Genomic DNA, 11524 nt, shown 5'->3' on the forward strand with positions numbered 1-11524 from the left:
GAGTTGAGGATGGACATGAGACTGAGAAGAGACGACGAACAAATCAGATGAAATATCTGGAGAAAAATCAAAATCGTCTGACAGGGATCTACTCTGTCTTTCTAAGATACATTTAAACTTCCAGCTGCTTCGTTTCCACTGACTTTAATTTTCCAAACGGACCTCAAAGACAAAAGAAAGGAATATTTTCTGGCTCTAAAGGGTGAATATTAAGTCACGTCTTCTACCTCATCCTCAGGATTATGGTGGAGTTTGTTCTGCTTGAAGATCTGAAGGACGATCAAAATGCTGAAATGTAAAGTTCACTTTTATCTCTGCTGCCAGTGGGTCACCTCTCTGCTGCTGCTCTGGGTGAGTCTGCTCCCATTTCCTTTAGTTCACATGTTTATGTTCCACAGTGTAAAGTTTCAGATGCAATTCAAGTTATTCTGTGAAACGAAAAGTGAAAATAATTTTTATGAGTATAAATGGTTAAAAGTCGACACGTTTGCATGCTGCTGCAGTCAAGCCTCATCTTAAGGGACAGTATTAGTATTTTAGTATTTAAAATATCTATTGTATTTTGTCATTACACCAGAAAAAGTATCTCTATCAAAACAAAGCCGCAGCTTTACATCAAAGAATCCATCAGCCACCACAGTCCATCATTACTTACTCACCATACTTCCAAAATTAAACATTAGTTCCCGTCATATTTGCATGCAAGTGTAGAATATAATACAATAAATAAGGTGTTTTTATTTACCATCATACACAGGAGTTAAGTTGAAGAGAGAAAGAGAAAGTGAGATATTTCTCTCTGATGAGATGCTGTGTCGTAAAGAAATGTCAAAGAAATGTTTGTCTTCATAAAAAAAACAATAAAAAATCAATCAAAATTAAAAAGACTTCTTTATAGAGTATAAAATGTTTCTCTTGTGAGCTGCACACACGGGAGCGAGCTATCTACAGGAGGATTTTTCCGGCTGTGCATTTTAGTGCAACATCTGTTTCACTAAAGAGAAATTGAAGTCATGTTGTATCAGGAGAGATGTCAGAGATTCGGTCCAAAGTATACCGGAGCGCACAGACGTGATGGTGAAGACTAACGTTTCAGCACCTGGTGCGTCTTCATCAGAGTCAAACAGTGCAGAGACTGGCGCAGGGTGCACCAATATACAATAATAAGAAAGAGAGAAGGAAATGTAAATACATAAATGCCTTTTCGGGACATGTTATCAGTAACCACATCCATCCAGTCAAAGTTTGGACCAAATCTCTGAAGTCTCCTGATACAAGCCTTACTGTGAGAGTCCTGGAGAGGCCTGCAGCTCTTTGAGAGGCGGCTGATGTGTGTTAAACGTCTTTCTGAAGTCATTCAGCCAACATCTTCTCCTTTAACTAGGGATAAAAAGCTTGACTCGAAAAGAAATCGTTATTGTTAAAATGAGCAAAAACATGCTTGATGCTCAAACATTGTCAGAATTGATAGACCATGTTTTCTTAAAGGCGAATCTTAGTTAAGATGTCGGACGTACAGTATTTAGTCTAGCACGACAAGTTCCCGTTTTTTGTAACCTGGTTTGGTGTCTAGGTAAGAATTTTACTTGTTGCTAAGGTCAACTCATGGCCCATGGGGTTCGGTTGGCGGCCATCTTGATGTCCACGCTAATGACGAAAAATGCAGATTTTCATAACTCCTGAACCAGAGGACGCACAAAGACAAACAATGACACGTTTTCATAAGATTCTGACGCCAGGGATCAAATGGAAACTGTCCAGAGAGCTCACCAGAGTTTTTGCTGCTGCTGTTTACCTTCCTCCTGATGCAAACTTAAAATATGTTTTTGTTTTGTCTTCCTTGTGACGTCTTTCCCAAAACCAGAATGACTCCAAAGATCTGATTTACTGTGCATGTTGTTTCTTTATAGCTCCCAGGCTTGTCACCAGTCGAGTTTGGACAAAGTTTAGGTAGTTTTCCGTCAACAAATAGCGCCAATGCTAACTGCTGCTTAAACTACAATGTGTTTTTTAATGCCTCAGCGTCAATGACAGCCGTCACTGGGTTGTCCGTCCATCCCAATTTTATGAACGCAATATCTCAGGAACACCTTTAGGGAGTTTCTTTAAATTTGGCACAAACGTCCACTTGGACTCAACAATGAGATTAGATTTTGGTGGTCAAAAGTCAAAGGTCACTGTTACCTCACAAAACATGTTTTAGGCCGCAACTTAAGAATTCATACAGGTGATTGTCGTTGCACCAGTGATGAAGCACTTCGTCAGTCCTCTGTACTCCTGTAAAAATAATCTCTGAGGCAAGTTTCTTTCTAGAAGTTATTCACTGGACTCTTGCCTGTCAATATTTTGCTTTAAAATACACTTAATACCTTTAATTTAAGTCTTCACTTCATACAGTATATTAAAAAGCCTGGCGTGGATGTTAACTACAATTTTGACTGGTGTACAGCATGTAAGTCGGACTTTGAGTTGTTGGAAGGTGGATTTTTTTTTTTTTTAACTTTAGATGGAGCTAGCAGGAGGCTAGCAATTTCCCCCTGTTCCCAGTGTTTGTGCTAAGCTAAGCTAAACATGACATGGATCTGTCTCTGTAGTGGACTCACAGAGACAGAGAAGAGAGAGGACCAATGTGCTGATGTCCGGGCATCTTGCAGGATCTCACAGTGTGTTACACTGATACTTAGGCAGTTTCATTTTCCTCTGTCATTTCCTTCACTTCCTGTCTGACTGTCTCACTATCTGTCCGTCCGTCTCTGTCTTCCCTGCAGCATTGTTCCTCTCTAAACTCCCTCAACCTCATTATCAGTGATGAATGATTTTATTTCTGCACTGCTTTATAGTATCAAAGGTTAATACAAGCACACACACACACACGCACATGCACAAGGTCAAAGGTTGGTTGGTTTCAACTGTCCTTAAAATAGCCGCAGCTGATAAACTACCACAACAGTCCATTTGGTGCTTCCTGGCAGCGACACAAAAGATCCATTGTTTTTGGTTTTACAGATTTTATCTGAACAATATCCAGATATTTTTTAAAGCAGTATATTTAATACATTTTTAGTTTTGGTAATAAAGATTTGTCGTGTTCGCTGTTTCCAGATAAAGCCAGATAAATCTTGGCTAACTTTTCTTTGGGTAGACGAAGGCGGTGCAAGACCTTGAATTGCAGGAGGCCATGTGTGACAATGTTCTCTTTCAGACAGTGATGTCAAATTGAACTGCTTTGAACTACAGGTTTTTGGTGGCAAATCAAAGCTTTTCAAAAGTCTATCAGTTCTTCATCTTCTTAATGTTTGTCGTCTTGTTTCCTCATCAGGATGTGAGCAGCGCAGCTCCCACAGAGGCCCAGTCCATCCCATGTAGCATCTCTGTGACTGAACCAGTATCCAGTCTGGACTCCATCTCACTGACCGTCAGCACACCTGGACGGGACTGCTCCTTCACTGTGACATCACCAGACGCCGGAGCAGACGGCGCCGAATGTAGAAGAAGAACAGGAGGAGATGAGGAGATAGAGACTAATGAGATTGGAGGAAAGGAGCAAGGAGAGGAGGAGAAAAAGAAGGAGGAGGAGGAGACAGGAGCTAATTATCTGGGAACAAACCAGCTAGGAGTTGAGGATGGAGGGAACAAGGAGACAGGAAGTGTTTTCACCTGCGTGTTGGATCACCTGGAGCCTGGAACCACCTACCTGCTGCAGGTTCAGTCCCAGAAAGACGAGGAGACAGCAAACATCACCCTGAACACCAGTAAGTCCTCACCCAGTCCACACATAAACCAGTCAGTGTGTACACAACACGCTCAAGATCCATGTCCTGACTTGTTCTGAAGCGTTCGTCAGTGTCACACAGTCTCCATCGCTCTTTCAAACTGGGTGCAAACTATTTTGAAATGATGTTTGAACGCTGTTTGTCACATGTAAATCCACATGTAAAAACCCTTCCTGCTGTACTCAAAGCTTCCTCAGCTTTATGCTTCACTTCTCTGTAGAGCTTGGGTACGGCTGTGAGGGGGCGGAGTCACATACCTGGGTTCACGTGTTTTTAGCGTGTAACAAAAGCCTTGGTTTCAACAGCTGTATGGACGCAGATCTTCGCACGTGAAGAAGGTGATGGACTGTTATTTTCTTTCTTTCTCACAGTTGATGGTAATTTCATCGAGCTCAGTGTGTCCAGTGTTGATTTTTAGCGTTAGCTTGGTTGACAGCAGCTAACGCTATCTCTGGATGGTGGCGTGAGGTGAGCCCTCATGTTCGTAGTAACCCACAGAGTATTTTATTCTTATATGACACAGCTGTAAATCACATGTCATATCCAAGTCCTCCTTCTGTGTTAGAAAATCCAAAATAAGTCCAGATGTTTGATTTAAACGCTGACGGCACATTTCTGATTTCTGTCTCTGGTGCCTCCATATTTAGCCCCTTTTACACTGCCAGATTTTCTGCGAATGTTGGGCCATTTTGCCAGCAAGCTGCGAGCGTTTAGACACACAGAGCTGGATTGGCGAGTTGATCCGAGGTGCCCAATTTTCCTCCTCGTAGGGTAGACATATTGGTGGAACCCTTTTAGTTTAAACAGACCGAGACGGCCTTCTGCAACAGGAGGGGCTGTTGATGACTTGTGGGAGGAGCTGTTGATGACGCCGCACGTGCGAGCCACTGGCGGTGGATAAACAGGAAACAGCTGATAGCAGGAATTAGCGAGCAGCTAGTTGCAAGAGGGAAACACAAACCTGACAGACACTGTAAAGATGAGCAACTGGGGAGACAAGGAATTGCGCGTCCTCCTTGTCCTCGCAAACGAAGAGGCCATTAACCGTCAGATGACGGGGACGGTGAAGAACGGGCCGACTTAGGAGAGAATCGCCGAAGGACTAACCAGCCGCGGCTTCCCTCCCACGTCACTGTTTACGTCACACGCTGAGCTACACGTTTTGTTACTTGCTCACGCCCCCCATTGCCCCGAAAAAGGCACATTCTGTATAAACAAAAGTAGGTAGGCGGCATTTTGCTGCACTCCCCGATTTTGTTTTTATACTGCCAATGCTGAAAAAAGACTGATTGGGTTTTCCTGCAAATTTGCACAATTCCTGTTTAAAAAGGGCTAGTGTTTTGATGAACTTCCAGCTAAATGCCGCTGACTGAGAAACTAAACATCAGCACCATCTAGTGGACAGAAAAAGCAACTGATTTTATTATTCTGGTACCAAAAGTTGTATTAAAATGTGCAAAAATTGATCGTTTATAATAAAAGATCGACACTTGGTGTCCGTGTATCGACACAATATGGTCACGCAAAATATTGTGATACTATGCTGTATCGTTATTTTCCCCACCCCTATTTTTAACCAAATACGAACTTTAAATGGGTCGAGGTGCTTTGTAGCAAGCCCATGACGACGTAAATTTGTCAACAAGAACTTGAACAGCAATTTAATGGTGACCTGACAACAATGTAGCCGGTCATGCTGTTGCTTTGTTGCTCGTAGTGTGAACACAACAAAAAAGACAGACAGTTATGAAGGAAGTTCTGATGTCTTTTACTTAACCAAAAGGATCTGAGTGTGTCTTCCACCTCGGATATTTAAAAATAGACTGATCTCCTGGATCACCTGTACAAACCTGCAGCGTTAAACGTTGGAGCTTTTAACAATATTTAGTCAAAATTTGTTTTGTTTTATGTTGTGTTTTATTGTTTCCATTGTCTCCTCTGACCTCTCGTCTTTTGAAGTGCAAGAACACGACTTGACCTCCTTGTCATGTTGAGTGTGTGTGTGTGTGTGTGTGTGTTTGTGTCTCAGAGTTAATGTCATGTAGCTTCCCCTCTCTGTAGCTTTTTGATTAGCTACAGGAACCACAGCCCTGCTGAGAGAGAGTGATAGAGCAGTAACAGTACATGTACGTGTGTGTGTGTTGCGGCTGCACGCTGGCCGGTGTCCAGAACAGAAGTTGGACCCTCAGTGTGTATTTCCATCGTGGGCAGAGCTCCGGGTTCAGCCATTTCCTGCCTCCATTGTTTCTTTGTTCTGCGGGAAGCACTGGGAAAGGGCGTGAGGGTGTGTAAAAATGTGTTTTGTGTGTGTGTGTGTGTGTGTGTGTGTGTGTGTGTGTGTGTGTGTAGGAAACAGGGTGTTACTGCACCCAGTCGAGTCCCGACAGTAAACCTTCTCAGCAATGCAAAACACTTGTTCTGTGGTGTTTGTGGTTTCTTATCTTTCGAGGCACTCTGACGGTGACATCCACCGTCCTTTAGAGTTCACACGACCTCTGCAGGTTTGTTTTTACCTGTTTCAGGTCTTCAAGGTGCCGACACAAGTGTCAGTTGCTTCCTTAAAGGGACAGTTCACCCTAAAATCAAAAATACATATTCTACCTCTCACCTGTTCTCAGCTGTTTATCAGTTTAGATAGTTTTGGTGTGAGGTGCAGAATGTTGGAGATATCGGCCGTAGAGGTGTCTGTCTCCAAAACACTAGTTGGCAGTGGGGTTTCTGTGAAGTGCTGCAAAGTTTAGGTGACCCAAAACACACGTTAAACACACATTAAACACACATTAAACATGGCTTGATAGAGACAGTTTCAAACACAAATCAGCTTCACTATAACTCGCAGCATTCACAGACAAACACTTGTCTTTATCTGGACACATTTTCCCCACAAATACAACATGCTAACGTTATTAGCACAAGCCTATGGCATTTTACATTGTACAAATTAGCCTGGTGGCTAGCGGCGTTTTCATCTTCTTATATGAAACCAGGGACAACAGCAACATTTAACAAAGGTAACGTTACAAAATTCAGCTCCATTACAGCTCACAAGGTTCACTGACAAAACAACTGTCTTATACTAAACACGTTTTCCAAACAAATACAACATGCTAACGTTATTAGCACAAGCCTATGGCATTTTACATTGTATAAATTAACCTAGCAGCTAGCAGACTTTTCCTCTGCTCATATGAAGCCAGGATAAATCAAACACAAGACTTAAAATGCTATTTTTGTGGAGGCTTTATTGTCTTCACAATTTATTGTTTCTTATCTGTGAAATAAAAGTAAATAAAAGCTTTGTTTCCACTGAGGGAAATGGTTTCAGCTTACAGAGACAGACAGGAGGTCTGCGTCAATACGACGCGTAGTTACATTTCTGGGAAGGTGCACATCAGTTCGACGCAAAAGTATAATACCGCTTAAGAGGATAAATATCACATTTTTTTTTATTCTGGGGTGAACAGTCACATTAACCAACCCTTATATTAAGCATTTCTAAGAAGTATGAAAACCTTTCATAGAACATTTTAACATATTTAGTTATAAGGTTGTCACTTGATTACAATCATTACAACTCATTGCAACTTTCCAGGTCTTGAACGATTGAATTGACTGATACCTGCAGTATATCGGACAAAGTCATTAAACATTGTGATGAGAGTGCTGCAGGAATGAGATGTCAAGGTGCTGTCAAGATACAGTCGACGACCGACATGTTCGCTGCTGTCTATAGTCACTTCTTCAGTATTTTTTGCACTTTGAGCACTCTTAGTTTTGTGCACGCATGTTCTAAATAAACTGACCTTTTAATTTGCATCTCAGACTGTGAACCTTTTTTGTTGCTGTCCAGTAGCATTGGTGTTTGAGTATCTCCTCTGCTGCCCTCTCCTGACAAATATGTTAACAATCACTTAGAAATATCCTTCATTCTGCTTTCAATTGAGATGTGGACGGGAAATGTGCCTTAAAAACCAAAACAAGGAACTAAAAGAGGCTAAAAGGCTCTGCAGAGCTGCAGAGTTTGTTCATCACAAACTGAAGTCCATCCAGAACTCTTTAGATGATTTAAACTGTCGCTTCCCTCAAAGCTCAGACACAGAAACATCAGCAGAGCGTCTGCAGACACTCTGTTTGTTTGTCTCCGTGTGACACTCAGGGCAGAGATCTCAACGGCTGATTATATTGTTCAACCTGAGCTTGAAGCACCAGTGGCGAAACGGTGGCACAAACACACACACACACGCACAGGCATTGTGGGAAAAACTCGAGCTCTCAGACAGGCGGATGGCTTGAAGAGAGGCAGGGGAGTGGGAGTGTCAGCAGGACTCCCACAGCGCTCTGACTTTGATGACAAGGCCACAGGTTGAAGCGGTGGATCCTTTTCCTGCAGGTCGACTGAACCTCATGTTCAAAACACATTCATCACTTTAAAGGAACAGTCCCACTGTTTTAGGACGCAGTAAATTCAGAGATGAGACGGATGTCCATCCTCTCGTCTGACTCCAGAAATATCCTCCTCACAAACAATTAACAGTAGCTCCTCTGATCAGTTTTATGCTGACTGTGTTTCAGACCAGCTGAGGGAGTTTCATGGGGTTAATCACAGCTAAGAAAAGTCAAATGTTGGGATATTTTTTTAAATATATTTATATATGTGATGTATTACGTATTATTAATTGCAACAGTAACAGGACACATTACCTGCGGACTGAGGAGCTACAGCCCGTCACAGACATGAAAAACATTACTGTCTTCATCTGTTTATTAAGGTGATGTTTTTATGCCTCTGTGCCTGAGGTAGCCATGACTGGAGGCATTATGCTTTTGGTTGTCTGTCCTCTTTAAATTTGGCGCAAACATCCACTTGGACTCAGAAATGAACTGTTTAGATTTTGGTGGCGAAAGGTCAAAGTTTAAAGTCACTGTGACCTTGTGTCCGTCTCATTCTCGTGAACGTCTCAAGAAAGGCCTTGAGGGAGGTTCCTTAAATTTGGCACAAACGTCCACTTGGACTCAGGGATGAATTAATTAGAATTAAGTGGTCAGAGGTCAAGGTTACGTTGACCTTGTGTTTGTCTTAATTTTGTGAACACAGTATCTCAAGAACACCTTGAGGGAATTTCCATATTTGGCACAAATGTCCACTTGGACTCAAAGATGAACTGATTAGATTTTAGTGGTCAAAGGTCAAAGTTTAAGGTCACTGTGACCTCGTCTGTCGTATTCTCATGAACGTGATATCGCAAGAACACCTTGAGGGAATTTTTTTCAAATATAGCACATTGATTAGAATTAAGTAGCCAAAGGTCAAGTTCATTGTAGTCTGAGTGGGCGGAAGTTCGCTGCATAGATCAGCCTCTCATTGGGCGGAACGAGCCACCCGCTGAAGTCCCGCCCTACCACCTCTGGTTGTGTAGCAGTTTTCAACCATTTTCAACACGTCCTTTACTAACTTTTGTGGTGTTTGATCTTGCAGGGATGTAGCCATTTTTCTGCCATGGTTCGCGTCCCGTAGCTGATATTTTTGTGGGCGTGTTACACCAAAACCTGTTTCCCCCCGGCAATATTTTTGCAAGCGCACCGTTGCTGTGGCACCGCCCAGAACGATTGTGATTGGCTGAAAGAAATAAAAAGCTGGGACGTTTTTTTCTCCAATCTTAAAGTGAGAGTCGGCCCAGCCAGACCTTTCTTTTCTTGAGAAAGGTCTGGTGAGCGAGACTAAGTTCATTGTGACATTGTGTCAATCTCATTCTTGTGAACCTTTCTAAAGAAAGGTCTTGAGGGAGGATCCTTAGATTTGGCACAAACGTCCACTTGGACTCAAAGATGAACTGAATAGATTTTGGTGGTTGAAGGTCAAGTTCATTGTGACCTTGTGTTGGTCTTATTCTTGTGAATGTGATGTCTCAAGAAAGGTCTTGAGGGAGTTTCCATAAATTTGGCACAAACGTCCACTTGGAGTCAATGATGAACTATAAATGATAAATCTTGGGGCGTCGGTAGCTTAGTGGATAGTGCCAGCCTCGCTGCAGCGGTTGCAAGTTCGACTCCGGCTTGCAACCCTTTGCTGCGTGTCGTCCCCTCCACTCTCTCTGTCTCCCCATTTCACACTGTCCTGTATATTAAAGGCAAAAAAGCCCAAAAAAATCTTAAAAAAAAAAGATAAATCTAAAATAATAATAATAAAAAAGATTAGATTTTGGTGGTCAGTGTGACCCATAACTGAAGAATTCATTCACTAATTTTGACCAAACTTGACACAAATGTCTAACAGGATAAAATAATGAAGGTCAAAAGGTCAAAGGTCAGCTTGACTGTGACATCATCATGTTTTAACGTCATATCTCAGGAACAGAAGGGGAGACATTTGGTCAGATACTGAATTGGTGACTCTAATCTTGAAACTGTGCTGATTGTATAGATCTTCTGTGTGTGAAGCATCCATGTTTTCACTGACATGGATGGAGACTGTCAGAGACACTGGACTGGTGGGCGGAGTCATACAACCACAGGGTGGACTGGTGGGCGGAGTCATACAACCACAGGGTGGACTGGTGGGCGGAGTCATACAACCACAGGGTGGACTGGTGGGCGGAGTCATACAACCACAGGGTGGACTGGTGGGCGGAGGTGTACAGCTGTGAGGTGGTGATTCTAATTTTTGTGATGAAGTGGTGAAGGAACTGAAGTGTGCTCCATTAAAATAAGTAGGAACAAAACAAAGGTTTTATTATTACTTATTAATGTGTTCATCACTTTAATTTTACAGCAGGTAAAGGTGGCGCTCATTTTAATCACTGTAAATAGGCCTACAGATTTGTAGTTTTAATTAATCTGTAATAAAACATCATCGTTAATTTTTTCATATTAATAATGTGAAAGAAATCAAAGCTGCCCAGTCAATGTAGTGGAGTAGAAGTATAAAGTACGATAAAATTGCACTTATACACAGTACTTAAAGAGTAATTGTACTTAGTTACACTCCATCACTGTCCTTCAGACTGTAAGTGTCTGAAGGACAGTGATGGAGTGTAACTAAGTACAATCACTGTCCTTCAGACTGTAAGTGTCTGTTAATGATGATGAAGGTAGAAAAGTGTTTCCTGGTCTCACACAGGCTGCATGAGTGATGGAGTTTAAGGCTTAATGTCTGACTGTGTGTGTTTTGTGTTGTATCATCAGGGCCATCAGCGGTGAGCGACCTCACAGTGACCTCCAGGACATGTAGCAGCCTCGGTCTCTCTTGGCAGGCCGGCCCAGGCAGGACGCAGCGCTTCAGGCTGCAGCTGTGGGACCAAACAGGTACGTCTTCCGTGTTTTTATCACAGCTGGTTTATAACCGGACATCATGACACTATCATCACACTAATAAAACAGGCAAATTATACAAGAAATGATATATATAAAAAAAAAAGGGGGGGGGGGGTTGCTAAACACAGTTTTCAACGCTAAACCCCCCAAACTTCAACCTGAAGTCTGCAAGTTATCATTTATACAAAAACCTGCTGCAGATATTCATAAACCTCAGAGGAGTAATCCTGGTGTTTCTGTTGACATCTTGATGTTGTCAGGATGTTGTTTGATCCAAATCTTTATCATTTCTGGTTGTTATGAACATTGCAACCTCATCGGGGCGCCAACGAGACATCACAGTTTAAGTCTTATTTACAGTAACAGTGTGTGGAGGACGATAAAGTTCTAATCACATGTGTCGACCTCTTAATACTCTTTAAAACCAGGAAGTACTTTAA

General features: G+C 42.2%; 1 protein-coding gene across 1 annotated transcript in view; it reads left to right on the forward strand.

The window, feature by feature from the left end:
* The window catches only part of LOC117249254 (receptor-type tyrosine-protein phosphatase beta), a 48298-nt gene continuing 36774 nt past the window's right edge, over positions 1-11524 (forward strand). The window contains exons 1-3 of the mRNA XM_033614776.2: positions 1-351; positions 3320-3752; positions 10956-11075. Coding sequence (XP_033470667.2) covers positions 286-351; positions 3320-3752; positions 10956-11075 — 619 coding nt within the window. The 5' untranslated portion in view covers positions 1-285. The remainder of the gene's footprint in view (positions 352-3319; positions 3753-10955; positions 11076-11524) is intronic.

This window comes from Epinephelus lanceolatus, chromosome 23, assembly GCF_041903045.1.
Source record: "Epinephelus lanceolatus isolate andai-2023 chromosome 23, ASM4190304v1, whole genome shotgun sequence".
Classification (NCBI taxonomy): Eukaryota; Metazoa; Chordata; class Actinopteri; order Perciformes; family Serranidae; genus Epinephelus; species Epinephelus lanceolatus.